This window comes from Onychostoma macrolepis, chromosome 20 (genome assembly GCF_012432095.1).
Source record: "Onychostoma macrolepis isolate SWU-2019 chromosome 20, ASM1243209v1, whole genome shotgun sequence".
NCBI lineage: Eukaryota > Metazoa > Chordata > Actinopteri > Cypriniformes > Cyprinidae > Onychostoma > Onychostoma macrolepis.
The window spans coordinates 20,018,383-20,045,449 of NC_081174.1; the positions used below are offsets into that span (position 1 = coordinate 20,018,383).

At 37.5% G+C, this 27,067-nt stretch overlaps 2 protein-coding genes across 9 annotated transcripts in view; both read right to left on the minus strand.

The window, feature by feature from the left end:
* Positions 1-5,757, minus strand: part of sash1a (SAM and SH3 domain containing 1a) — a 287,195-nt gene extending 281,438 nt beyond the window's left edge. For all 4 annotated transcript variants that reach the window (XM_058755747.1, XM_058755749.1, XM_058755746.1 and 1 more), the window contains exon 1: positions 4,354-5,757. In XM_058755747.1, coding sequence (XP_058611730.1) covers positions 4,354-4,857 — 504 coding nt within the window. In that variant the 5' untranslated portion in view covers positions 4,858-5,757. The remainder of the gene's footprint in view (positions 1-4,353) is intronic.
* Positions 5,758-7,779: 2,022 nt separating this feature from the next.
* Positions 7,780-27,067, minus strand: part of stxbp5a (syntaxin binding protein 5a (tomosyn)) — a 105,306-nt gene continuing 86,018 nt past the window's right edge. For 2 of the 5 annotated variants that reach the window (XM_058756308.1, XM_058756313.1), the window contains exons 15-27: positions 25,519-25,739; positions 24,284-24,468; positions 23,370-23,495; positions 22,206-22,357; positions 21,614-21,676; positions 19,286-19,333; positions 17,824-17,874; positions 15,924-16,205; positions 14,879-15,248; positions 13,464-13,629; positions 13,255-13,366; positions 11,296-11,516; positions 7,780-11,135 (exon numbers count right to left, since the gene is read on the minus strand). In XM_058756308.1, coding sequence (XP_058612291.1) covers positions 11,094-11,135; positions 11,296-11,516; positions 13,255-13,366; positions 13,464-13,629; positions 14,879-15,248; positions 15,924-16,205; positions 17,824-17,874; positions 19,286-19,333; positions 21,614-21,676; positions 22,206-22,357; positions 23,370-23,495; positions 24,284-24,468; positions 25,519-25,739 — 2,039 coding nt within the window. In that variant the 3' untranslated portion in view covers positions 7,780-11,093. The remainder of the gene's footprint in view (positions 11,136-11,295; positions 11,517-13,254; positions 13,367-13,463; positions 13,630-14,878; positions 15,249-15,923; positions 16,206-17,823; positions 17,875-19,285; positions 19,334-21,613; positions 21,677-22,205; positions 22,358-23,369; positions 23,496-24,283; positions 24,469-25,518; positions 25,740-27,067) is intronic. The other 3 variants (XM_058756309.1, XM_058756312.1, XM_058756311.1) reach the window with 3 other exon arrangements.

Consider the following 27,067-nt stretch of genomic DNA (forward strand, 5'->3'; position numbering starts at 1 on the left):
ATTGAGTGATTAATCTTATCATTATACATTACTGACACTCTATTCTCCAATTTGATACTGTTAAGTGCTTTGACACAATCTGTATTGTTAAAAGCACTATATAAATAAATATGACTTGACTTGACTTGAGACCGCGGAAAGAGGTCAATACGCATAATTTTTCAGGTTCAAGTCCACCAATGTTAATCTACTCTTCAGTCAGGTTTGTTTGTTGGACAAAAATGGCAGATTCTGCATTGTGATTGGTCAGATCACCTGTCAATCAAACTCCTGGCAAAGGGTCAATCAGTAGCCACATCAGTTTATAAGACCAGTGAAACACAAATCATCCATACACTATAGTCATACATAAGTTATAATCTTTTATAGAACAGTTCATGCTATGTTAACTATTTTGAGGATTTGGTCAAAATTGCTTGCTTGATTTTAGTGCCTTTCATGTGGAGAAACAGCACCAATTTCAACTGATTGATGTAAAAATGTAGCTAGTGTATGCGCTGACGTACATTTATAAATTTAGCTGTTTTCCCACAACATTTATATATTATTTTTCATCTTTTGTACACTATTTATCAAGCACTCACCAATTTACAGACAGAGCAAACACAGTTGACCGCGAACCTCGAAATATCAATTTGTCAGTATTTTTGTTAATGTAAAATCCATACTGGTAATCCAACAATTACGTTCTGTCCATGGCTGAGCACACTGACTGAAGTTCAACTCAAATAAAAACTGACAGAGCTGTCTAATGGAAGTGAAGCATTGTGGGAGGTCTGTGGGCGAATAGAGGAGAATCTGAAGCCTGTTTAACGAAATCTGATTTCAGAGTTATGAGTTCCATTAACATAACATTGGAAATGCTGACACTTACAGAATCAAACTTAATACAATGAATACAAAAATATAATCAAATAATTTAAAGCTGCCATATGCAAGCCCTACAATCACATTTCCCTATGCATCTCTGAACCTTTTCTATTTCTGTGTACTATATTGAAGCCATCACAAAATAGCTTGCCTTGGAAGCAACAATATCTGGATATCTGGGTGCCATCTACGTAATTTTTGAGGTGTGCTAGTGGCAGTAAAACATGACCAAACTCAAAATATCAATAATATGCATTTAGAAAATTGGTATAATGAATTTTTATTTCATGCTGACATAACTACTTAGGTCAAAACAGGCAGCTCACATCAGTGCAGAACTGGCAAAAGTGCACATAGCAACAAAGGCAAGCAGCCTTCTGAAACTGAAATTTGTCGTGCCATCGTAACATGGCAGCCAATGATATGCTTTGAATTTCCAATTAACTCATTTTTTTTTATGGAAAGAGCAGCTTTGGCGTTTTGTTTTACAACAAAGCGAAAAAAAAGAAAGAAAAGTTTTAAGCAACGTGGTTAAGTGGTAGGTAGAATATTTAGCTTAAAGCAAAACACCTGTGAAAAATGTGACTCAATTTAAAAAAAAAAAAAAAAAGAAATAAAAGTGATTGCGTCTAAAATCTAGTTGGCTCAATTTGAATGGGCATGATGCTTCTGCAGAAAACACACAGGAACGGAGAGTCTTTGAATGACAAAGTGCTATTTTTTGAGATGTGGATAGGAAATAACTTTTCACAAGGGCATTCAGAATAAGAGTCAGTGTGATTGTGGTTTTTACAATACTTCTGTAGCGTTTTCCCTCTGGACAAAAAATGATGTGAACCCCTATATTATCTCCATGCAGAGAGCTCAGTTTGAGACAGACTATGTAAGCTATATAGGCAGTCAGCATGCATAGCACAAAATAGTGAAATACATGGGCCATGGGCCAACATTGTGTGTTTATGTCTGTGTGTATTAACGGATCTATCATGTCAGTAAAACTGATAAGACATCATTAAATAAATAAACCTCTTCTGTAGTGAAGGAAAGCATTATGGGTATATATTGCTCCCCTAAGGTCATTTGTGGCGTCATGAAAAGGATTATGGTTTGGCGTGTGAGGGGACGACATTCCACAGCCTGTCAAAGGATCTATTAAGAGCTGCTAGCAGACAGTTTTCAAAGATCAGCTATAAACAAAACGACCACTACTGCACAAGCCATAAAACTACTGTAATCTATTTGTGGATAAACAGTCTAATGAGAAGTGAGGAAAGCTAATGCAGAGTTTCAATGGGAATAATTTACAGAAGATTACTTTACAAGGTTTAGTCTACATAAAATAAATCACTGTTTGTATGTGAGCAGCTGCAGCAGCAGACATCTTCATTCAGCAAACCACAGATTTTTCCTCAAGGAAAAGTAAATAATTTGCAATGCAACATGCATTTCAGACACAACATATCTTCAACAGTTTCCCACAATCCACTTCACAATGACAATATACAGTAGCTAAGCACTCATGAGGCTGATATGAACTTGAAAATCCATCAAGCTAATACTTTAAATCAGCCATGAGTGTTCCACCCTATGGCGAAATCCAATCTTGAGAGTAACACAAATATATCATCACTGTTTAAGTTTATTTAGCCTTCTGAAACCTCACAGGAGCAGTATAAAGATCTACCACAGCAATGAAGCTTTGACATAAAACGTCAGCACTGCATGCTTCTCAACTTAAAATCACATAGGAACTAAAAACCATTAAAATTACTTCCCTAATTTATCACCGTAATATATTGTTGTCTCATAAATCAACAATGAACTGAACACTCCACACAACTGTGCTGTTCATTCTGTCCAAGCATATGTTCATAGAGTGCCTGAGGGACCATATGCTGTGAGCTTATCATTTCAAAGTAAACAGACACATACAAGGAACTTTCTGAACAGACTGCATCAAATGAGCCTTTTAAATAACTGGGTTGACTTGTGAGGATCAGAATCTTGCTAAACTTAGAAGACAATCATAGATCACTGACAAGCTACGCAATACCGCGTTCATTATCGCAGATGAATCGCCTTCGATAATGAACGCGATATTGCGTAGCTTGTCAGTGAACTACGGCTCTGTGTATTAAATGCTGCTCCATTTGAATGCAGGTGATAGAGATTTACCGCTAATCACGGAACTGGATTTACTGACGAGATGCGCATGATCATCACGTTCAATATATCGCCCAGCCCTGGCCTTTCAAAGCGGCCAAGGTTCCCAGACCTTCTGCTGACAGTCTGAAGGTCTGGCTGCGTGAGACTAAAACAATCTAATTTAAGCTCATTTAAAGTTGTGGACTTTTGCTGATCAATTCATGAAGAGATCAATGATCATTTCATTAAATGAAAAAAAAAGGGGCATCGGAATGATTTGACCTGTACTGACTTCAAATATCCATATAATGTCAAAGTTATTACTGTCTTGTCTTGACTAATCAGGGTGTCCATGCATTCTGTGACCTCATAATAACTGATGTCATCAACATTCATAAACCAATTCTGATTCAAGATATTGAAACAAAGCATACATTAACTTCTAAGTACAGATGGTTGAATGCAGCAAACCATCTGTACAATCCTCAAAACAATGCACATCTCCAACAATCCATTCCAATAAATGGATCAAGAGATGAATCACACGTGGAACAACTACAGCTTCTAATGCTGTCCAGTTTTCTGGAACTTAATTTTGTCATTTTACTACCCAGCTGCTGGGAACTATAAAATCACAAGAAAGCTGCTTTTTTCCAAAGAGGAAACTGTGGTGCACACTCAAACACCTATTTTTAAAGGCCAGTGATCATCTGAGAGCATTAAATTGTTGTACATCTAAATCCCAGTACTACCTCTAACAAATCTCCCTCATTAAATCTCTATAATAAAGTGTAATGAATACTCAATCTGATACAGGATTGCAACATTCATTCACCCACCCACCCACCCAACCAACCAACCTACCAACCTCTCTGAGGCTCTCTCTCCCTTTGATTCTGTATTCACCCTGAACTTCCAGCCTCAGTGCTCAAACACAAAAAAAGGAGATGGGTCAGGTTTGAATTATCCAATGTTGAATGTTGGATGTATGCAGTGTGAGAGCATTTCATGCACAGGCCGATCAATTCTAGCTGACCTACTGATCCCAGAAAGCCATTAGAAACGCAGAGTGCGTCTAAAATCAGTCAGTAGGCTATTGATCATATTTTGGAAACCAGATTAAGGCAATGTTCCAGTCATCAAACCTCCATATCCCTGCATCCAAGCCAATCGGTCCTATACTGTTACCCTCTCCTTCTAATCACATAGCTCCAAGGTTTTATCGTTATACTGAGTTTGTGTTTCCAACTGAGGCTGTTTACAATCCAAATTTCTGATTCAAGGGCACGCCACGTGGTTTATACCGACGCGGGACAAAAAGTAAACACAGCTACTCACCTTATTAGAGTATGGCTGCTTGGCAAGGTTTATCCCGTCCCTAATGAGTTTATCCCTGATCATGATCTTCAGCTTCAGTTTTGGGTAGACTTCCAGCTCCTTGCGGTTCCCCAGCGTCAGATTCCTGGACGCCCCCATGTACCCCACGCTGCGCGCCGCTCTATCGCTGCTCTGCTCAGTCCATGACCTGGAGCCCCGCAGCCTAGACTCGCATTGCTCTGCCATGCGAATCGTGTATATAGGGGAGACCGGGGGCATCGGCTCCAGGGTGAAATAAAGCCCGGTGGCCGTCTCCTTTTCGTGATCTTTCAACCTTTGCACGGCATCGTGAATCCGCTGGCGGTGGTGCGGAATGAACACCCCGATGGCATCCAAGTCCGGGTCTCCGATTTGTTTGCAAACTTCCAAGTCGTCGTATCCGTTATCCACAAAAGCCTCAACATACTGACACAGCTGAAGGGTTTTCAGCCATTCGTAGACGATGTTGGGTCCGTTGGTCATCATTTTGAACGGTGTTTAAGCGTAAAGGTGCGTTTACCTTTGTGAGCAGGTTACTGACAGCGCGTGCGCCTGCGGTTTACGTGAATATCCCAGTCAAAACGTCATCTTCATTCAGCATTTCTCTCCACTTTTTGATAGCAGGAGATGTTTAGAAAATATCCACGAGCCCATAAATGTTAAACAGACGGTGCTGGGCACTTCAGCGTTTATTAATACCGACAATGTCGAGACCCTTCAACTTGGCATTGCCATATACTCCACAACTACCGCCCCCCTTCACAGCGTTTAAAGAGCCATTCACCGGTAACGATTAGCGTCTAAAGTGGCTATACTGATAACCATCCACAAAGACTACATTTTCCCCTCGTTTATTTAAACTGTTCGCGAAGTAGTGCCAAGAAGAAACATGAATATTACGCACCGCGTGAATTTCCAATGCTCTTCTCCAGCGCTCTCACGAGACCGTCCTTCCTTCCCTTGTGTCTGTCAGTACGGCTTAAAGCCAACTCTTTTCCTCTCTGAAGACAAATGAAACCGCGTCTCTCCGGTTTGGAGACGAGCACATGTGGTTTCAGACTTCTTGCCACTATTTGATGAACAGCGTAATCGCGTTGGCGGCGAAAAAGATCGGTTTTCCTCAGCGAGGCGACGGTCGGTGAGCAGACACGGTTTGAATCTGGGCACGCGCTGTCAAAACTGTCAGTTTGTCAGAGTTTGGGGTAAATGAAACCCTGGCATGGCGCTTCTTAAAACAAATAGGCAGAATTTATTTCCGTATCGTTTTAATCCGAAACTTTGTGACTTTTATTTTTGGCAAAGCCGAGGAAGGTAAATGTTGCGGTAACGGCAGGCTGCTGTCTGTCTGCTGAGCGTGCTGCGCAGGAGCGCGTCTCTTCTCTCTGCTGCTGGAAGAGGATTTAAATCAGAAGCGCTGCTGCACGCGCTTTTCACTTTATGCTACAGTCTTATGATGCCCCCTGCCTTAAAATTGGGCAAAATAGATATTTGGGCTAGAAAAAAGCCAATGTAGTACACATCATATTAAGATTATTAGTTTTGCATGCTAAAAATAAAATTAGAAGAAAAACTTAAACGTAAAAACTGTAAACGAAAACTAAAGATGTTGTACAAACGGAAATAAATAAGTTTAGGTTGAAGAACTAGAATTACTAAGCTTAAATATAAAGTTAAATATAAGTAGCCTATTCAAAATGACAAAAGCACATAAAATCACTAAACTAAAATAATTTTTTTAACTGAAAATAGGCCTATAATTTTAAGCTAATTTAATAGCCTAAATATTATAATATTAGGCTATATAAATTATACTAAATTAACACCTGTTTTAATATGGTAGTTGGCAATTGGAGAAAACATTCATATTCATAATATTAAAACTTATTCAGGTTGTTTGGGACACTCCTAGTCATTTCAGTGGCAAAAAGTGTCCCAACCGACATGAATTCACCCCTAAAGGTTAATAAAAACTGCATACTATTATAATTGTGTGCTCTTTAAAACTGAGAAATGTTTATGCTCTAGTGGACGCTTTTTATTAAAACGTTTTTGTTTTTTTCTTCATTTTGTTGTTTCAAATTAGACCAGATTTTTTACTGCTTTAGCTGAACCGGAGTCGTACCTCAACGCAGTTTGATCACCATTTTCCCTTGTCTTACCACCCCTCCTTGTGGTCTTTTATAGTATAACAGCATCCTTTTCATATCTTCTTACTGCTTTGAGATACTACATCAATATTGATTATACAGGTGCATCTCAATAAATTAGAATGTCGTGGAAAAGTTCATTTATTTCAGTAATTCAACTCAAATTGTGAAACTCGTGTATTGAATAAATTCAGTCTTTGGTTCTTTTAATTGTAATGATTTTGGCTCACATTTAACAAAAACCCACCAATTCACTATCTCAACCAATTAGAATACTTCATAAGACCAATAAAAAAAAACATTTTTAGTGAATTGTTGGCCTTCTGGAAAGTATGTTCATTTACTGTATATGTACTCAATACTTGGTAGGGGCTCTTTTTGCTTTAATTACTGCCTCAATTTGGCATGGCATGGAGGTGATCAGTTTGTGGCACTGCTGAGGTGATATGGAAGCCCAGGTTTCTTTGACAGTGGCCATTTTTGTCTCTTGTTTCTCATTTTCCTCTTGACAATACCCCATAGATTCTCTATGGGGTTCAGGTCTGGGCAACAGTCCAGTTCCTCTTCTCCTTAACCCAGGTAAAATGCATCTGACATTGTCTGTGGTTCAGGAGTGGCTTAACAACAGGAATACGACAACTGTAGCCAAATTCCTTGACACGTCTGTGTGTGGTGGCTCTTGATGTCTTGACCCCAGCCTCAGTCCATTCCTTGTGAAGTTCACCCAAATTCTTGAATCGATTTTGCTTGACAATCCTCATAAGGCTGCGGTTCTCTCGGTTGGTTGTGCATCTTTTTCTTCCACACTTTTTCCTTCCACTCAACTTTCTGTTAACATGCTTGGATACAGCACTCTGTGAACAGGCATCTTCTTTGGCAATGAATGTTTGTGGCTTACCCTCCTTGTGAAGGGTGTCAATGATTGTCTTCTGGACAACTGTCAGATCAGCAGTCTTCCCCATGATTGTGTAGCCTAGTGAACCAAACTGAGAGACCATTTTGAAGGCTCAGGAAACCTTTTCAGGTGTTTTGAGTTGATTAGCTGATTGGCATGTCACCATATTCTAATTTGTTGAGGGGTATATAAGTATATATGCTCTTCTTAAAGGACTTTATAAAGAATACAAATCAGATATTTAAATAAATAAACAAAGCTTTTGTTCCCTCTTTACATGTTTAATAAAATGGGACAGTTTTACAAACTATTCTTATCAATAACCGATTTTAAGAACTGGAACCATGAGCCAGACAACACAGGAAAGATTTTTAAATCGTTTTATTTTCCATTGCACAGTAATTTCTATCTACAGAAATTCTAAATTGTTTGTGGCAGCAGATAGTCATAAACATCCATGTGAAATTTGCATAAAACTGTACAAGAAATTGGCTACAATGAGAAAATACTGCAACCCACTGATAACCGTTATATTCAGGACAGAAAATGAATGAGGCTCTTCTGCATGTTAAAAGTGTAATATTTCAGGTAAGAATGTTCTGTCTGAGACAAATAATTAAAACAATTCACTTAAAATCAACATGAAACATTACAAAATGAATAAATTAAATTAAATTAAAGTCAAGAAAGCAACAACTTTTTTTTCTCCTTAGTCATGAAAGATTACAAAGGGCAAACAACCAGGTTCACATCAAGAGTGAGTCTGAAACCTCTCTGAAACAGACTGACATGAATGAACTGAAGTTGTGATCAATAAATTCTGCTGGAGTTAGAACACTTATTACTGACATTTACAGCATTACAGATCAACACGGCTGATTGGATACTTTATTGATTGACAATGACAAAATAGCAACCTAGGACATCAAATATTTCCTGGGAATATCTCATGAGTGCATGAGCCACCATCTTGGAAAACTATTTTTGGTTTTGAATTGTATCAACCATGTCGGGGCCTAAAATGTATTTTCCAACACACATAATCAAATGTATGGCATTTTTTATAATGAACCACACTTATATGCGAGAATTTCAAGGAAAAGCTCACTCACTCATGTTCAATTAAAAAATCACCCTGTTGTGTCAATGATGGCATGAACAAACAGACCACACAACAGAAAACAAAGATATGAAGACAAGTAACAGAGCGCAATGAGCTCAAAATACGTCCTCCTCAAAGCATATATAAAAATAATTTTGTAATAATCGATGATTAAAAATATGACAAGGATATCTATTCAGGGAAATACAGTACTGCAGAGAAAAATACACATTGTACAAATATAATTGAATTAGTTAATCAGGAGAGATGACATACGAGCGAGATATTCAAAAACAAACCTGGTCTTCAGAAACACTATAACACCATGGCATGAAAACACATCTACGGAGAATATAGAGTCCAACACAGAGAAACATTTAGAGTCTGAGAGAGATTGGCTTCATTTTGTTTTGTAATTCTTTTTTCCCCCCATTTTTCTTTGTTTGAAGTACGGCATACGAAACACACGAAAGGCAGACTAGCACACAGCCAAAAACATCAGAAAAGTCCTCAACACTGTTACTGGTGAAATATGCAGTGGTACTTCAGACACAAACTGCTGTCGAACACAGTCAGAGGAATACAGAACTCAATGAAAGAAAATCTTTGGCGTTTGAAAAGATATGGCAACTGTCTTAGGGTCAGTATGGCCTGGACCACTCGCAATTTATGCTCCCAGATTGTCGAACTACTTCTTTCATTCACAGAATGGCAAAAAACTTTGGGCAGAGAGGCAAGTGAAAATCAGTATCTGGAACGACAATGGATCATGTAATCAATGCAACATATATAGCAGCATTTCTTGCAAACCACAAATAAATATAATGGCACTAAAATGTGGTTTCAAGGGAGAAATGGGACAAGAAAGACGTTTGCCGTACAATTTTTTTTTTTTTTTTTTTTTTTTGTATGTAATATTACTAAATTCTAGTTTTCTGGTTTGGAATGTACACCTAACACTCATTGTGGTTGTTTTCACAGATGAAGATGATCTTGAAGTACGTTCTGTGCCACTGCATTAAACATGAAGCACCAGTGTGAAACCAGATAGAAACATGTTATCCTGACATTCAGAACTACAATGAATATTGTTTCCAAGTCAGTGAAAGCGTTCCGCCCTACTTCACGCTTATAATCAAGTCTCAAGTCACCAAAGATTAGAGCTGGAAAACCGCTCCTAATTTCCAGGTATGAAAAGAGCAGTTTCCAAGAGTACAGTAAGTGCTTTTTATTTAACAAATGAAATGTGGACCAAAATATTTACTAAAGTACAATCTCTACATGTTCAACTAAAGCGTCTATATTAAATCTATGCAGTATGCAGGAATGAGAAAGCTGATCTAATGAACAAAATCAAATCCCAGAGTCAACGCCGAAGAGACTGTGATGTAATTTTCAGTCACAACAAATGTTCTAGCTGTTGAGGTCTATATGGCTGTCTACCTAACAAAACATGGCTAACTTTAAACCTTAATTTTTTCCCTACTTTCTTGCACAACGCAGTCCAGACCAGATATTTTCTGTGCGGAGTTCCATAGAAAGTTTAAACATCTGTATAATGTATCACATGAAAATACCATCATTAAATCACTCATGGTTGGTTTACAAATAGTTATTTCATATTTCCTTATTTACCACATAGATCTGTCATTTAATTCTCTGGATCATGTCAACTTCTTATAAACCCTCTAGATGGTACTTTAATGTAAAGCATTATTGTAGTGATATTCACAATAATTCCGTAAAAATATCACCCAAAAGGCATTGTATATTTAATTAGACATTTACAGTTGATTTTACAAATTATTTCTAGCTTTTGGCTAAATAAATAAATAAATAAAATAAATAAATAAACGTTCAAATGGTAATTAAACCAAAGGGGCAATTTAGAAAAAAAAATGTCCAGAAATATACCAAGTAAATTTTTTTTTTGGAGAAGGGAGATGTTCTCTTTTCTTCTGAAAGGTTTGACTCCTCCATGTTATGACATCATTTCCTGCGAACGGAGCTCTTTCCGTGCTTCACCTGGTGTCTTCGTATTTCAGTTTTCCTTGACAGTCAATAGCGAATATGGCATTTTTACAGAAGTTTATATAGAATTATGTATATATATACTCTTTTTTTTTTTTTTTGATTTTTATGATGTTTGTTTAGTTATTGTATTTTTTGTTTAGTCTGTCTGTCTTTTTTGACTACTTACTGCTCTCCGATGTGGGAGGCAGGACGTGATTGCAAAAAAACAACAGCACAAAAACAATTCAAAGACTGAGAGAAGAAATGTAATTTCAGGGCGTGCAAAGCCCAGCCGCCATGAGAGAGGATTGGCGATATTAAACAAACAAACAAAAACGGAAGAGTGGACGCCATCATGGTATGGTATTCCTCAGATTGGGGCCGCTCTCAGTCTATGCCGCAGTTCTGTAAGCAGACTGTATTAAATATTGTGCTAGGAAAGAGCGAGGGATCCCACTGGTCCAGCAGAGGAGAAATAAAGATGGGAGTGGGAGAGGGATTACGGATGAACAAGGCTGTGTAGGAGAACTCCTGAGTCCCTTTGGGCTCTGCTGTTATGCGAAGATCAGAACTGGTACCATTTTTTATCCTTGCACTTTAGCATCATCTGCAACAGGGAGTAAAAAGAAGATCAAAGTTAGAGACGCCAGCTGCACTGCCACAATGATTATAATGCACATAAAATGAATTTATGTAATGCATAAATGTTTAGCTATTTTTACGAAGTGATTCATCTGTTATTGGCGTCAGTGGTGGTAATGCTGTACCTCATGAGCGTGTTTGGAGAATGAGTCAGCGCTGGCCATCATGGCTGCCGTCCGCTCTTCCACGTCGCTCAGTTTTTGCCCTCTCTCATCCAGCGCTATCCGAGCTCGAGCGAGATCACCCACGATGCCTGACGCTGCCCCCTTCATGCCTTCTATACCCCCAGGACCTGGAATGTGCTGAGCGAGACTGCGTGGTGCTTTTCCGGCTCCTGACTCGCCGACTGAAACGCAAATACAGAAGCAGAGTGTGAAAAGAAGAGGAGGAAAGAATGCTGCAAATGAGGTGACAGCACAACAGAGCACAAATGAGCTCTCTGTTACGACAACATAGTGAAGATGCCATTTTTGAGAACAGAACTCATTAAGATGGCAAAGAGGCACAGGAAGCACCTAGGTTAGATGTCACAGTTGTCACCAGTGTTATTTTTGAATTATTTATTATACAAACACATACATATATATATATATATATATATATACACATATATGCACACACACACACACACACATAGCATATATACATAGATATATATTTGTTATGTGCTTTTATCATATTTATTAGATTTAAGAAAGAAAATATGGTAACACTTTACTTAAAGCCTTTATGTATAATGCATTATAAAAGTAGTTTTAATGCATTAAGTATACCTTATAATGCACAATCTCATGAATATTTGTAACCACGGTTAATACAACACTTATCAATTCATTGTTACACTAAATTTGCTTATAATTATTCACAAGATATAATGTATTACAACGCACATTATGAATAATTATAATACACTACACCCTTTAATAAAACTTCGTTATGCATTTTACTTAAAGTGTTTAAGTAAAGTGTTCCCAAAAATGTTTCAATTTAGCATTAATTTATTATTTTAAAGTGCCCTTATTATGCCTTTTCCAATATTACCTTTCATGCACTGTGTCATGTAGCGGTATGTGAACAAACTATCTGCAAGTCAAAAAAAAAGAGTCGGCTCGCAATCGCCTAAACGAGTCAGGAATTTGAATCTTATTCTGTTACGTTCTCGCAAACAACTTGCCCATCCACAAACAGTAAAATTTCCGTGTGGTTAACATCATGTCGAAGAAGACGCTGTGTCCTACGCTTTGAGAGTAAATTTGTTTTATCTCATCTTATAATACCACAAACTTGACACTTACCACTGAGAAACGTCCTGCTCCTGCTCTTGTCAATCAGCCACTTTAACCGTTTCATCATCAGAAGTTACAATAGATATCTATGTATTGACAAGTCTCCAGTCATTCCGTTATGGAAATGGGCGTTTCGTTTCCGACACTCGCTGTACATGGTAGACCAATCACAAAAGACAGCGCCGTCTGACCAATCACAGCAGTGATGGCTCACGGAAAGGAGGGGTTTAGAGACTGATTCTTTGAACTGCTTCGCTCGAGTCGTTTATGAATTAGGTTAATTAGGTAAAATTAAATTGAAGTGTTTTTTGACCTTGGATGCATGTAAGCCTGTTTTAGGAGACTCATAAAACAATATTAGCAATTAAATAATAGGGGCACTTTTAAGTTTTAGTCATTTCAGTAACTTCACCTTATTTCAGTTAGCAAATAACATGCCAGTTATTTTATATTATTTTTTCATGAATCTCAGGTCGACAGTGTGTTTTAGATGCTGTAGTTTTGTATAATGTATTAATGATAACAATTCAACAATGATAATAGCAACAATTTTGGCTTTTCAATGGCAACATCTATTGTGACTGGGCAATAATTTGTGTCTGTTGAGAATCTGACTTACAAAAATGAACCTACCCTGAAAAATAAATTTACTGAAGTAAAAACTGTGACAACTAGCTCCAGACTCCCCACATCTAAATGGTCATCTCTCTGTTTGTGGTCTACACTCCTACTGTACCATTCTTGCTGTGATACTTTAGGAATCTAAGGGTTAAGAGCAGATAATGAAAAAGAACTCACAGAGCTCTTCTCTGTCTAGAGACTGTGCTCCTCCTCCGAACAGACCCTTAAAGAATCCCCTGTTAGGAGCTTCAGGCGTCTCCACCGGAGTAAACAGCTCACCTAGCATCTCCTGTTACACAATTAAATCATCACCATTATCATCATCATCTTCAACATCGTCGTAAATGCTGTGCAACAGAAGAGTCTAGAAGAACACTTTTGCTCACCTGCAAGTTCTCACAGACCTCCTGGCTGTAGGTGATCCTCTGGATCTCAGTAGGGGAAGTCAGGTACAAGGCCTGGCCGAGGTTGGTGAAGCAGAACGTTCTCGCTATCCGCATATCTGTCAGGGGTAGGTAATTTACATCCAGCAGTGGTCTCAACCCTGGCAGACTGAAACAGCATGACACAGTGAGACATTTCCTCAGCTCTGGGATTTCTCACCTCCTCTATTATTCAAGAGCTGCAATGCTGAGACTGTGGCAGTGCTGATTTTGCCCTTCAAAATGTGCCTTTAAATTACAGGAAACAAACATTAAGGATATTTGTAGATGCTATCTACAGTAATACCCCCAAGGTCTTCATGTTTGATGGTTAACTTTGACCTTCCTACTGACAAACACGCAGATGTTTGTCTGCCTTTCTGTCCTCTGAAGATTTATAAGTCAAAGCGATTTGGAGAGCAATACAGTGATTAGATCTGTGTTGCAACAGCAACAGGCCCCCTGGCTCTGACTTTGCTGGACAGTGGAGCAAGACGACAATATTGTACACTAAAATAGCCTTATTTCCAAATTTACTGCATGTGCTACAGTATATCAATATCAGGCTACAAACAATTCCTCACATCACTGAAACAATCACCGGGCAGTCTGCGGATAAACAAAGCTTTAAAGGCTGACTGAGCTGGAGTCTTAAAGTGTAGCATTCAATATACTGTATATGTTATTTATTTAATATCAATTCTTTTTTTAAGATGTAAAGTTTTGTTCAGCAGGGATGCATTGATCAAAAAAAGGTAGTAAAGACATATTTATTCGTACATAAAATTTCTAATGCTAATTTCCACAAAAATATGTTTTCAACACTGATCATTATAAGAAATGTTTTTGAGCCCCAAATCAGCATATTAGAATGATTTCTGAAGGATCATGTGACACTGAAGGCTGGAGTAATGGCTCCTGAAAATTCAAATTTGCCATCACAAAACTCAATTACATTGTAGTTATTTGTTGTAAAGTTATTTGCAATTGTAATAATATTTCAAAACTGAAAATACTGTAAAAAAAAAAAAAAAAAAAAAAAATGCAGCCTGGTTGAACATTAAGTGACATCTTTCAAAAACATAAAAAATAGTACCAACCCCAAACTGTTGAAAGGCAGTGTATGTTATTATATTTTTTTAACATAAAGTGAAAAAAGTTGTACATGCTTAATCATGCTAATAGCTAAAGTTTTATCGAAGTGTTAAAATAAATATATAAACATAATATTATTTAGAAACCAAATATAATATCTATTTTCCCAGTTTAATCATGGTGGATTCATAGATTTTTATGTATTTACACATCCCAACACAGTCCCAAATGAATGCACTTAAATCAACCCTCATCTGGCTTATGTTAAGGGCATCTTCTCTCACCTGAGGGTCATGATGTGTCCATTGGCACAGAAGCAGGCCACACAAATGCCAGTGTTCATCTGTACCACATCTGCCCGCAGCACAAAAGATGTTTCGGTGATGTTGTGTTTAAATGCGCAGGTCTGAGAGGGCAGGGATATGACTTTGGCCTGTTTCTCAGAGCACAGCACAGCATATTGGTTTTCACTCAGTTCCTGGGATGTGGATGGGGAGACAGACACCGGCCGTCTCTTACGGACCTTGTCCCGCTCCTCTCCGTTGGCCGGGGCATTGGGTTCGTACCATGGCTCAAAAGCGGAAGGGAGGAGAGACCCTGTAGAATCTAGGAAAGCCATCCGGAGGATGCTGCCCTTCGACCTGACAAGAGTACCTGTACAGAGAGGGTTGAGATGTCAAAGTCAAACAAACCAACCTTCAAATGAAAGGAATAGTTGATCCAAAAATGAAAATTTCATCCAAGATGTAGATGAATTTGTTTCTTCATCAGAACAGGTTTAGAGAAATTTAGCATTACATCACTTTCTCACCAATGAATCCTCTGCAATGAATGGGTGCCGTCAGAATGAGAGTTGATAAAACCATCACAATAATCCACAAGTCCATAATTAAAGTGCTTTCACTTTAAACCTTTGCTTCTGGCCAAAATATGAGTCCATAAACCATAACGCTTCCTCCAGAAAAAAGGTCATCTCATCTGAATCAGGAGAGAAATATCCACAGTTCAAGAAGTGAAAACAGTTGTTCACAAATAAGTCAACAGATTTTGATGTGAGAAGACAACAGAGGCTGGACTTCTATTACATTATTTTGGAATTATGTGTGATTACTTGTAGATTATTGTGATGTTTTTATCAGCTGTTTGGAATCAGTGAAACCCATTCACGGCAGAGGATCCATTCGTGAACAAGTGATATAATGTTAAATTTCTTCCAACCTGTTCCGATGAAGGAACAAACTCATATACATCTTGGATTTGCTCAGGCAGAGTACATTTTCAGTAATTTTTCATTTATGGGTGAACTATTCCTTTAAACCTCTAACTTACCACAAGGGGAGACAATGACTGGTTGCAGAAGCCTCTGCTCTCCAGCAGGGGGCATGTTGAGGGAGATTGCCAAGACTGTGCCCAAGGACGTGCCAACCCACAGACTAGGTGTGAGTCCGCCATCTGTTTTGCGGTTGTACGTCTCACAGAAATAGAAAGATGTGATGGCCTCTCGTGCTTCCTTGTCAATACTGGTCACACTGGAGCTCCGTGAGCGGCTGAAGGAGTTATCCCTGTTGTCTAGGGGTATGGAACCCCGCGGGGGACATACAGAGAGTAGGACAGTAGAGAGAAAAACACAAAAAGGTAAAGCCCCCACTCTGAGATGACAACCGACAGATTAACAGATTACTTTTTCCATATCAGCCTCTTCGTCTTGAGCAGAATTAAGATCTAAATAAATGTTCTGCCTTTGTGATTGTGGTTTATGCACAAGTTATACAAAAAATATACAATGTCCTTCAAGGGTGAGAAAATGACCTTTGATGTGGGAAATGAGGCAGTCTCTCCAATGTGATGGAGACAAATGGTATTCCCAAGATTGGGATGACCAGATGCCCTATTTTCTTGGAACACTTACATATTCTAGACCGTTTTACCCGACCTCATTTATTTAAAAATTGGCCCTACTAGAGCATCTTCTAAAATAAATCTGCATCTGGACATGTTAAAGGGGTCTGAAAATGGGACTATTCTGGGAAAAACTAGACATCTGGTCATCCTTTCCAAGATGCGTACAGTCTAGAAATGAAAAACAAACAAATAAATAAAAATAAAATGGAAGAATGTGACAGAGAAAGAATTTTTACTTTCCATTATTATGACACAATACCTTCCTCATTTAAAACCTACACTACCTATCAAAATTTCAGCAAGATTTTCTATTGTTTTTTGGGGAGGAAAAAGTGTCAACAAGGCTTCATTTATTTTATAAAAAAAAAAAATATATATATATATATGGAAAAATCAGCAAAAGAGGCACTTAAGGATAATTATATTTGAAAAGAGACATGGTCATTGTATAATTGTATCATCTACACAAACCATTTTGTGCTTGGACCCCAATTATGGTTATATTTCTTAATATCATCAATGCTGAAGAAAGTTGTGCTGCTTAACTTTTTTGTGAAAACTATCCTTATAAATGTAATTTTTGATCAATTAAATGCATCATTGATGAAAAAATAAATTAAAAATAAAATAAATGAATGATCCCAAACATTTGAACAATTGTATACATTTAAAGTTTCCTTATTCAAAACAATTAACTGATATCCTGTAGAAGTTTATATATGGCAATGATATGCGAGGGGAAAATGATCTTTACATCAAACTACTCATCTGATTTCCATTTCAAATCAGTGCAATTCCAGAAAAGTACTCCTTGAGGGAATTCCCTTAAAAACACTCCTGCTGGAAAGTGATGACCGAACTGAATCTGATACTGAATTAAACACCAGCAAATGCTGAACTGGCAAATGCTGACTTGTGTTATTCGGGATATGAGTTAGGAAGGCTGACAGAGGAGCCTGACTACATGAAAGTGATGCAGTGGTTTTGGCCATGCTTACGTGTATCATTTATGAAAACACTCACAAGCCTTTTGATAAACCAATACAGTCATGACCCAAATGTATGTCAGACCCACGAATCAATACAAAAGAAAATCAGCTTCAGACGGACCTTTTCTGATAAACTGTATTTCATAACTCATGTTTCTATGTCAGAAACACAGTATAAACTCTTGACAGTTTGGGAATTCTGAAGCCACCATAGTCTTGGGCTAACTGACATGAGATGTTCAAAGCTAATGAGCATGTGGACCCTCCAGTTTCTGATAACGTGCTGATGGACTCCACATTCAAAAGCTGTATAGCATGAACTCAAAGTCAAGGCTTACCCAAGTCTGGCTTTAGCTCAGTAGGCAAGCTTAATTTCCGTGACATCTTTGCTGGAAAAAAGAGAACACCTCTCTTTACAAACACATTGAAGCCTCAGTAAAAGCCATGCAATGCTTGAACTAGTTGTGCTCGAGAAAACACCAAGACTACATAGCTAAAGGGTTTTTTAATCATCCTGAGGGACACAAATGCTTCAAACAGGACAAAGGAGACAGTGCAATATTTTTCAGCGAGTCAGAGACAAACTGCATAATGCTGCATGCTGGACAAACAGTACTGGGATGTAAATGGGTGTAATTTGGCCACACAAAGCCCTGAAAGGAAAAGAATTAACATCAGAACAGACAAAACAACCATTCTCAGCACCCCATGCCACAAGCATGCACCACACAGAATACAAACTAGACATTATGGCTTATATGGATGAGTTTGTACATTTTGTATAATATCTATATATACCCTTGCCGCATATAGGCATATGTTGACTTATCTATTATCTTTCATAAATAAATAAATAGCTGACAGATGAACATGTGACCTTGTTTTGTCAGCAAAAATATCTAAACATTCTTAAAACAAGATAAATGTACTTGAGAAACAAAATGGAATAAGATCATTTTGTTTTTATTTTAATACTATTTTCCAATGTTCATTACAGTTTTAGATTTTTCTTTTTTTTTTTTACAATGTTTATGTTCAGTGATTAACTGAATGTTAATTAAACTAAATGTTATATTTAATCATAGCACTATATAGATTTTATTATTTTTGTTTTATATAGGCTACTCTAAAAAACTCTCAAAAGCTTCTCAAATAAATGCATTTATTTCCTTTAAAGAGGTTAAGATATTTTAAGTGGACAAAATAATGATTTAAAGTGGGTTTTTTTGTTTGTTTGTTTTTTTGCAGTGTAATGCGCTCAGCAGTCATCGAAAAAAAAAAAAAATCATTAAGAAAGCAACAAAACAAAAACAGCCTTCGCAGCTTGTCTATATAAGAACAACTAAAGAAAGCTAAATGGTCAATTACCCAAAACTATAACTACATTTCCTAATAGTACTCCACAAAAGCATATATAAGTGAATCCCACTGCTGGTTGCAATCCATCTAAATAAATGTGTATTTTTCAAAATCCTGTGCGGAGATGTACGGACATAAAGAGACAGGAAGTACAGGAAGACAACAAACCGAAAACCTTCATTCCTACAAACAGACAATTATAGGACGCAGCCACCGGTGTGGCAAAAGAGAAACGCCTCAAGCAAATCACCACAAGCACATTTCACCATGTTACATGCGTGCTACATGAACGTAGCATGCAGTGGGAATTTTCCGTCAGGGTTATTCAAGTAACTGTTTCTGAGGACAGCTGCTTCCTCTGTTTTGTTCATACATAGAGACAGAGACAGTGTGGTTGAACAAAACCAGTGGAACCTCTTCTACACCGTCATCCAACCTTACCTCCTCTCCCTCCTCCATTGTAGAATTGCTGATGGTTTGACATCAAGACTTTTTGGGAGGAAGTAAAGCATACGAGCAGTTAGAGATATTGTACGCTTTTTGGGAGCAACATACAGCGCAGGAGAGCCATAACGTGAAAGATTATGCATCGACCCGGGTTGTTTTGTTTGTTATGCGTTTGGTTTGGCTTTCTGTGGCAGTTGCAATCATTTGTTCTGTATCTGCCCATGTCGAGGTGTTACAGCAAGTGTATGCTGCTATTTGCACAATAATTACAGAGCTTCTTTCAATATTTGATCAAACCACTTGCAGAGAGAACAGCTGCAGAGGTCTGTGCTCTAACTGAAGGTTAAGTCATTTTGGAAATACATTCTCATTCTGATCTGACCTTTCGGTGCAAATCTTATCTCTATTTTGAGATCTCCGAGTGTGAATGTCACGCTCTTTCTAAAAGGATTTTTTAGGTTGTATCCAGCTTATCATGCCACATTCAGCTGCTCTAAATGAACTAAAGAAAGAGAATGCAAATGCTTTAAGATTACCTTGTCCTATCTGCGTTTTAACCTTGAATATTTTAGCATTTTATATTTGCATTCTATCCACAAAAACAATGCAAATTTGAATAATGATGGCAAAATAATGTTCTTTTTTCCCACCCCAGAGGAAGACGTGATATTATAGCAAAGGTTAAGAATCTGGGGGGAAAAAACAGTATCCCTGGGAAAGTGTTATTTGTATAACATGAATCTAAAACATAAAAGTAAAACCTCTATGTGACACATCTTCGATTAAATATTTGGTTACACAATTCAGTGACAGTATCTGAAAGCAATCAATACCTCATTAACCACAGTCTAAAAGCACTCTAAACTAAGAGTGCTGTGTTTTACAGTGCATTTACAAGCTTTGGTTGTCTAGTAAATTTAGATTTAATGTGTCCTTTCCGCCCACAAAAACAGCTGTCTTGCTCAGAGTCTAAGCAGCTGCTACATTTTTTCGACACTTTTGCACATATCATTTCAGAAACCACTTCCTAACAATTCATCCAGTGTGGTCTTTATGATTGCTGTGGATGTTTATTTTAGCAAACGCTTTGAAACAAGAGACAGTTTTGCTGAAGGGCACAATGGTGCTGCTCCTCAGGTCACGAATCACCCCTTCAGGGGTTTGAACCTATGACTTGCTTCTAGCCCAGATGTTTAACCACTATTCTCTCATCAGGCGCGAGCAACTTGTCACAATGTCAGTCACCATTACCATTCATCACACTGCCAGCCATCATCAGTCATCTGTGACCTTTGTGAACTTTTGTTCTCCTCCACAGACACACGCACAAAGTTTTAGGAAGTTACGTAAGGTGTGCCCTGTTAACACTGCCAATGATTTTCAGCAGAGGCTTGTTTAAAACTGACATAATAAAAAAATAAATGCACACGTGTGTATACTTAATTGTTGGTGTAATATGGATTAATTAGTAATGAATCTTAAAGGAATCTCTCAAAAATCATTATGTACTCACCTTCATGTTGTTTTTTAAGATCAGTCTAGTGTGTAAACATTTAATTCAGGCTGGTTTTGTGAATTGTATCAATTAAGTTAATGAAAACTCATTAAGGGAAGTCAAGATTTTCAGTAAATAATTGCAGTGTTGGTTTGAGCCTCACACAAAACTACTGTAAGGCTTCAGAAGACCTGACATACACTGTTCAAAAGGTTAGGGGTCAGTTTTAATATTTAAAAAGATTCTTAAATGTTTTTAAAGAAGTCTCAGCATGGCTGTATTTATTTGATAAAAAATAAAACAGTAATATTGTGAAATATTGTTAAGATTTTAAATAACTTTTCTATTTTAATATATTTAAAGATGCAATAACTGAGATGGCAAAGTTGAATTTTCAGCAACCATTACTTCAGTCTTCCAATGTCACATGACCCTTTAAAAATAATTCAAATATGCCTATTTGGTGCTAAAGTAACATTTCTTATTCTTGCCAGTTGAAAATAGAAATCTTTTGTAACAATGTAACTTTCACTTTTGATAAATTTAATGCATCCTTGCTGAAAAAAGTATTAATTCTCACTGACTCCAAACTTTCGAACAGCAGTATCGAGTTTGAAACAACATGACTATGAGTAAATAATGACAATTGTCATTTTAAGGTGAACTATCACTTTAGTCCTGTGCAGAGGAATCAGTTGAAATGCTAAAATGCCCCCCTTGTGGAGCTCATAACTTCTGTGTTTCAGCAGACTCCAGTGTCAGGACTGATCGGTATGATGGTGGCAGGAGGCGGTATGGATTGTGTCATGCTCTGAGGGGTGTTTTACCTGAGGTGGGGGATTTGCAGCGATCCTCTGAGGTGGCTGAGCCCTCGTTAATGTCGCAAAGCCCTGTAGAGAGAAAGAGAAACATGAGTGTCACACTATGGAAAACGTGTAAAGTCTGCTATTGTCCGTTACCTTGTGTAAAAGTAGTCTAAGATGTATTTTAGACAGTACAATTGCCTATACTCTTTAGTGTGAGGTGCAGTGTGTAGCCTTTGCTCTGATCTCAGAGTTGAGAGGCAGATGGGTAGACAGGAGCTGAACCCAGCTGCTCTGATCAGCACTCTCCCTGTGTGCATATCCGACAGATCCCAGCCCCCCGCTAAATATCACTCATTACCCCTGACACAAACACGCACAAACACACCAGATAATCTAACAACCAATCCATTGCCAAGTCCCAGCAATCATCTCTTCCTTACTAGCATGCGTTTAGCTGCAATTGTGCCATCCACCAGCAGGGGTCACACTGCTGTATCCCCTCACTGCACAGCTGCATGTCCAGCCAATGGTGTGCCGTTAAAAGGCTCACTGCATTCATATATATGTGCTCTGTCTATTATAGATGAAAACCATGTTTGTGTGCATATCAGACCTCCAGAAGGCTGTCGGCTCTTGCGGGGAGATCGCAGTTGTCTCTGATACGGATCATTAGAGCCATACAATTCCATAGTTCCCAGATTCAACAGAACAGTCTTCTGTAAGTAATCCACTACTGCCAGACCATTGCTATTGCCAAACACCACCCTATGTTACACACAAACATAAAAGACAGCAAGTGCTTTTGTCATCAAATTAGAAGGATTTTCTTTAGTTTATGCTGGTATAGTGATTATTTAATCAAATTAATATCATTTATACACACAATCATTTATCATTTATACACCCATTCATAATTTTGATGCATTAAAGGATGCATTAAAATGATCAAAAGTGACAGTAAAGACATTTTACTCTATATTACTTTCTATTTTGAATTCTGTTCTTCAAAGTGAATCCTGGAAAAAATGGTTTATACTGGTATGGTAATACTTAATAAGCAAAAATTGTACGAGTGCCAAATCAGCATATTAGAATGATTTCTGAAGAATCGTGACACTGAAGATTTTAATTCTAATACTATTTCACATTATTATTGTTTAACTGTATTTTTGATCAAATAAATGCACTGATGGTAAGCATTAGTTAACATTATAAAACATTATAAAATACAGAACTTTGAAGGATTGTATATGTCACATTGCGCAAGGAGAACAATCAATATTCCTTTTAATGACGTTTTCACCAGGAAACATGGAGCACGGGTTAAGACAAACGATACCAGACGTGGGAGACAGGGAAACACAGGGCTTAAGAACACTAGGAAATCAAACGAGTAAGAACTGAAACAGGTGAGGAGTAATTAAACACAGATGGAGACTAATGAACTAATAACGAAGACAGGAACAGGAAGGACCAAATTTGGGCATGGGGAAACACAAGACAAACAGTATGCCAGTATACTGCTCTGACAGTATGCCAAGCCTTACGATAATTTTGTGTAACATTGATGTTGATTGATAACCAACATTGATGTTGTTATTCATTGAAAATCTTGATAAATATTTAAATTTATGTTAATATTTTAATATAATGAAAGAACAAAGCAAATATTGTCCTTTCATAAACATTCCTGACACAGTCTGCAGAATTTAATTTATTCGCTGAGCCACCTGACAAAACAATGTAAAACAAGTCTTAAAATCTTCAGGTAACTCACAAGCCATAGCTGGAGTTGATGGCCAAGCTGCTGATCTGCTGGGGTGGCTCTCCACTGACCCACACCAGCTGTACCACCAGCTCCACCTGATACCCTGGAGACTGCTTCAGAGGACTGCTGCGTACCCTGAGGGAATGAAAGAGAGAGGACACGGGTTATACACAGTCCCTGCCAAATAAATGTACAACATTTACTCTATAATGTCATATATTACATACTGAGGATGGGCATGAGTACCCAGGCACTTGAAAGTGTCATGATTAATCATAAAAACTAGCAAAATCTAGTAACAGCTATACAAAGATGTGCCAAAAAGGGGCCTCACGGTGCAACTTTGTTGTCTGATTTGTCAGACAACAATTTGCGTCAATACTGCGAACACTAACTTTCAGTCAGTGGCAATTACATCCCTCAAGGCTCTCTTTGGAAACAGCCAGACAGGGCGCAGCTGAATGGAACAGAACACAGAAGTCCTGAAATGTGTTTGTAAAAGCTGAACTATTTTTAACTTGACACTTAACTTTGGTGCATATTATCTGTTGGGTTCTCACAAATCAAATAAGCTGATCATGTGAACTCCTTTGTAAAGACAGTCAGATGTTTTCAATCCAATGAAACACAAGATGCTCTTTGGATCATTTTCAAATCATGCTGGATCACCTGGACATCAGGTTAATACAGGCCGAGTGCTGCTGTCAAAGCAAAAAGGCAACATACCAAATACAAAAAAAAAAAAAAATAAGACTTTTTTAAAATTTGCAATCAAAATCTTCCACCGATAATATAATTTGCATTGAAAAAAATGTCTGAATAAAAAAAAAAAAAAAGTTAAATAGAGGCATTTACACAAGTAGGCTCAGACTTTTGGATTCCCCGTTATGTGTATTAAAATCTAACTTGTAAAGCAGAATTACTTGAGGCAGGGTATGTTGTCTCGGATCCCATCTGATGAGTTGCTGCTAGTGGAGGTGTGTGTCTGAGGGACGGTGGTTTGTGGACTGGGGGAGGTGCTTGGTGTGGGAGGAGCTGGTGTCTGATCTCCTCCACCTTCTGGAGACTCCAGATCATTCAGCTCATACTGTAACCTGACCTCCAATAACTGTAAAACACACACACACATGTACACATGTAATTGACACAATTGTGCTTGAGAACAGATGTGTATGAATCAGCTAAACACTGAGTTAATTGATCCCCATCGGTGTCGCTATTCTTAATATGAGACACGCTAATTGGTGTGCGTCTCTTCCAAGTGAGCGTTTCTATGTGTGTGAGAGTCACGGGACTGAAGGTGCTAATAGGTTTAATTTGCCCTCATTATACAGAAGTGTGAACGTTCTGACAGCAGACGATGGCAACACTAATGGTTTTTCCCACAATTTCGCTGAGCATGCGCCTCCGTTAACCAATCAGATTCGTTCCTGTGCCTGAAATTCAAGTGTCCCCAATATGACTGTATGCGAACATTTGATTCATTATTATCCTGTTTATATGAGTCATGTATTAATATGTAAATAAGTTGATTAAGCATTAATAAAGCACTATTGCTTAATTGCTTCAGTCTACCACATTATATATTTTCCCACAATAAATCATATGGAAATTCTAATTATTCACAGATATATTTTCTAATAGCATTACCATAAGCGCTCATTTATTTATGGGTCACAGAAGCATCAGTATGCAAATGTACAGCTTGCAAAAAAACAGTGAGAGGGCAAAATGAATGCAGTATTAATTATTCAAGCTCAATATACAGCTAGATGTGGTGAACATTAATTAAAACGGCTTTGAAAGGCTTAGGGATTTAGTTAAGCATCTGAGTAACAACTGTTCCTCGGATATCCTTAGCTGGCTCTGTAGACGGCATATACACGTACAAATGCACAAACACATTCAAGTCACTGAACAACATCCATTTAATGAACAGATTTTATATTATTATTAACGTTATGAGTCATGGCAAACTAAAATAACTCGAGACGAGGAATAAGAGAGAGAGACTGAGAGTGTCTATAAGGGCAGCATTACTCATTACACTCCAGAAAACAAAGTTTTTTTATGTCAAGAGCACCTCAATTTAAAAAAAAAATCATACATAATTCTTACAAAATAATTCTAACATTAAAAATTATAAACATATTTTTACCTGCACAACCTCTGTGGTGATTTCCTGTTTGCTGAACCTGTATATGATGACATGGGCAGAGACACCAGCGACACAAAGCATGCGGCTCTCGGGACACCAAGACATCAACTGAATGGCGAATGGGTCCTCATCCACAATCTCTGTGCTGGGTTTCTCCTCCTTACAGCGTGCCTTCTCAAACACCTTAGCTGTCTTCAGCTTGTACAGCACCTGGAGCATTACTGAACACATGGCAAATGGAATTCAAAGGAAAATGTAAGAGATAATTGTAGTCAACCAGTCATTTACACAAAATTAGAGATTTTTTATCATATTGTCATCTAACATCACTATAATGTTAATAAATTTAATCTTTAAAAAACATTTAAAGAACTGTTAAATTGCTTAAAAAACAAAACAAAAAAAACATTGTTAAAATGTAGTCTTATGCAAATCTCAAAATAAATATCCATTTTTCATACTGTACATTATAATGTTGTGATGTCTAAATTCACCTGTGCTTTTTAAATTTGATTTTACTTTTTGTGCGTTTTATTTTTCATTTATTTAATCATGTTTAATTAATTTAAAGAGGTTTATTTTACATATTACCAGCTGACTGTACATGATCTGTTTTATTACACAACTACTTCTCATATCAATGAATGAATGAATGAATAAAGGACACAAACTAATTTTAACTTTATTATTATTTTAGACATAATTCTACCACACTTTTACAGGAAATAGGTTGCTTTGGACAATAAAGAAAAGACCACAAAGAGAATAAACAAATCAGAATCTAGCATTCCAATGAACAAAGTCATATAACTTATAGATTTGTACAATTAATGTTTTAGAGGATTAAATAAATGATGGGAAATGTTTCAATGCCACCAAATGCATAAATGTGTTTTTTCCAATTTTTGAGGGCCTCTAATCCACTGACTCCAATTGTTCAGTTCAGTCAAAAGAAAAAAAAATAAATGACATAAGATTAGCCACTCTGTCTTAGCAGGATTAAAAAGTCCTGTCTAATTAGCTTTATATTTCATTGGTGAATAAAATGAGGGCCACTTTGGTTTTAAATTATCTTACCACTAATAAAACTCATTTGAATGTTAAACAAGTGCTTGTGTGAGGGGTTTGCAACCTTTGTGGTATTTCTAATATTACGATATGTCCTTTAGCACCTACAGGAGGAACAGGAACAGTGGAAACTGTAGTCTGTCAAGATCACAGTTTAAGCAAGGTCAAATGCCATGTAGAGGTAACACTCTCACCACGCTGGTCTCTCTCAGCGGTGCACAAGGTTAGACAAAGCCTGTGGGATCTGGGGAGTTTTTTGTGTGACATTATAAGGTCAGTCTCCAGTTGGGTCATAAATCATGGAAAATTACCTTAGTGTTAAGGCAAATTATGTCTGATGTCAAGTTATACTCAAACAGTGGTCAGAAGAATGCAGTTATTAATTAGATATTTAACACTGTTAGTCAAATGTGATTGTAACTGTAGCCAAAGTCCCTTTCAAAGAAAATCAGTTCAACTGATTTGCAATGCCTCCGGGCAG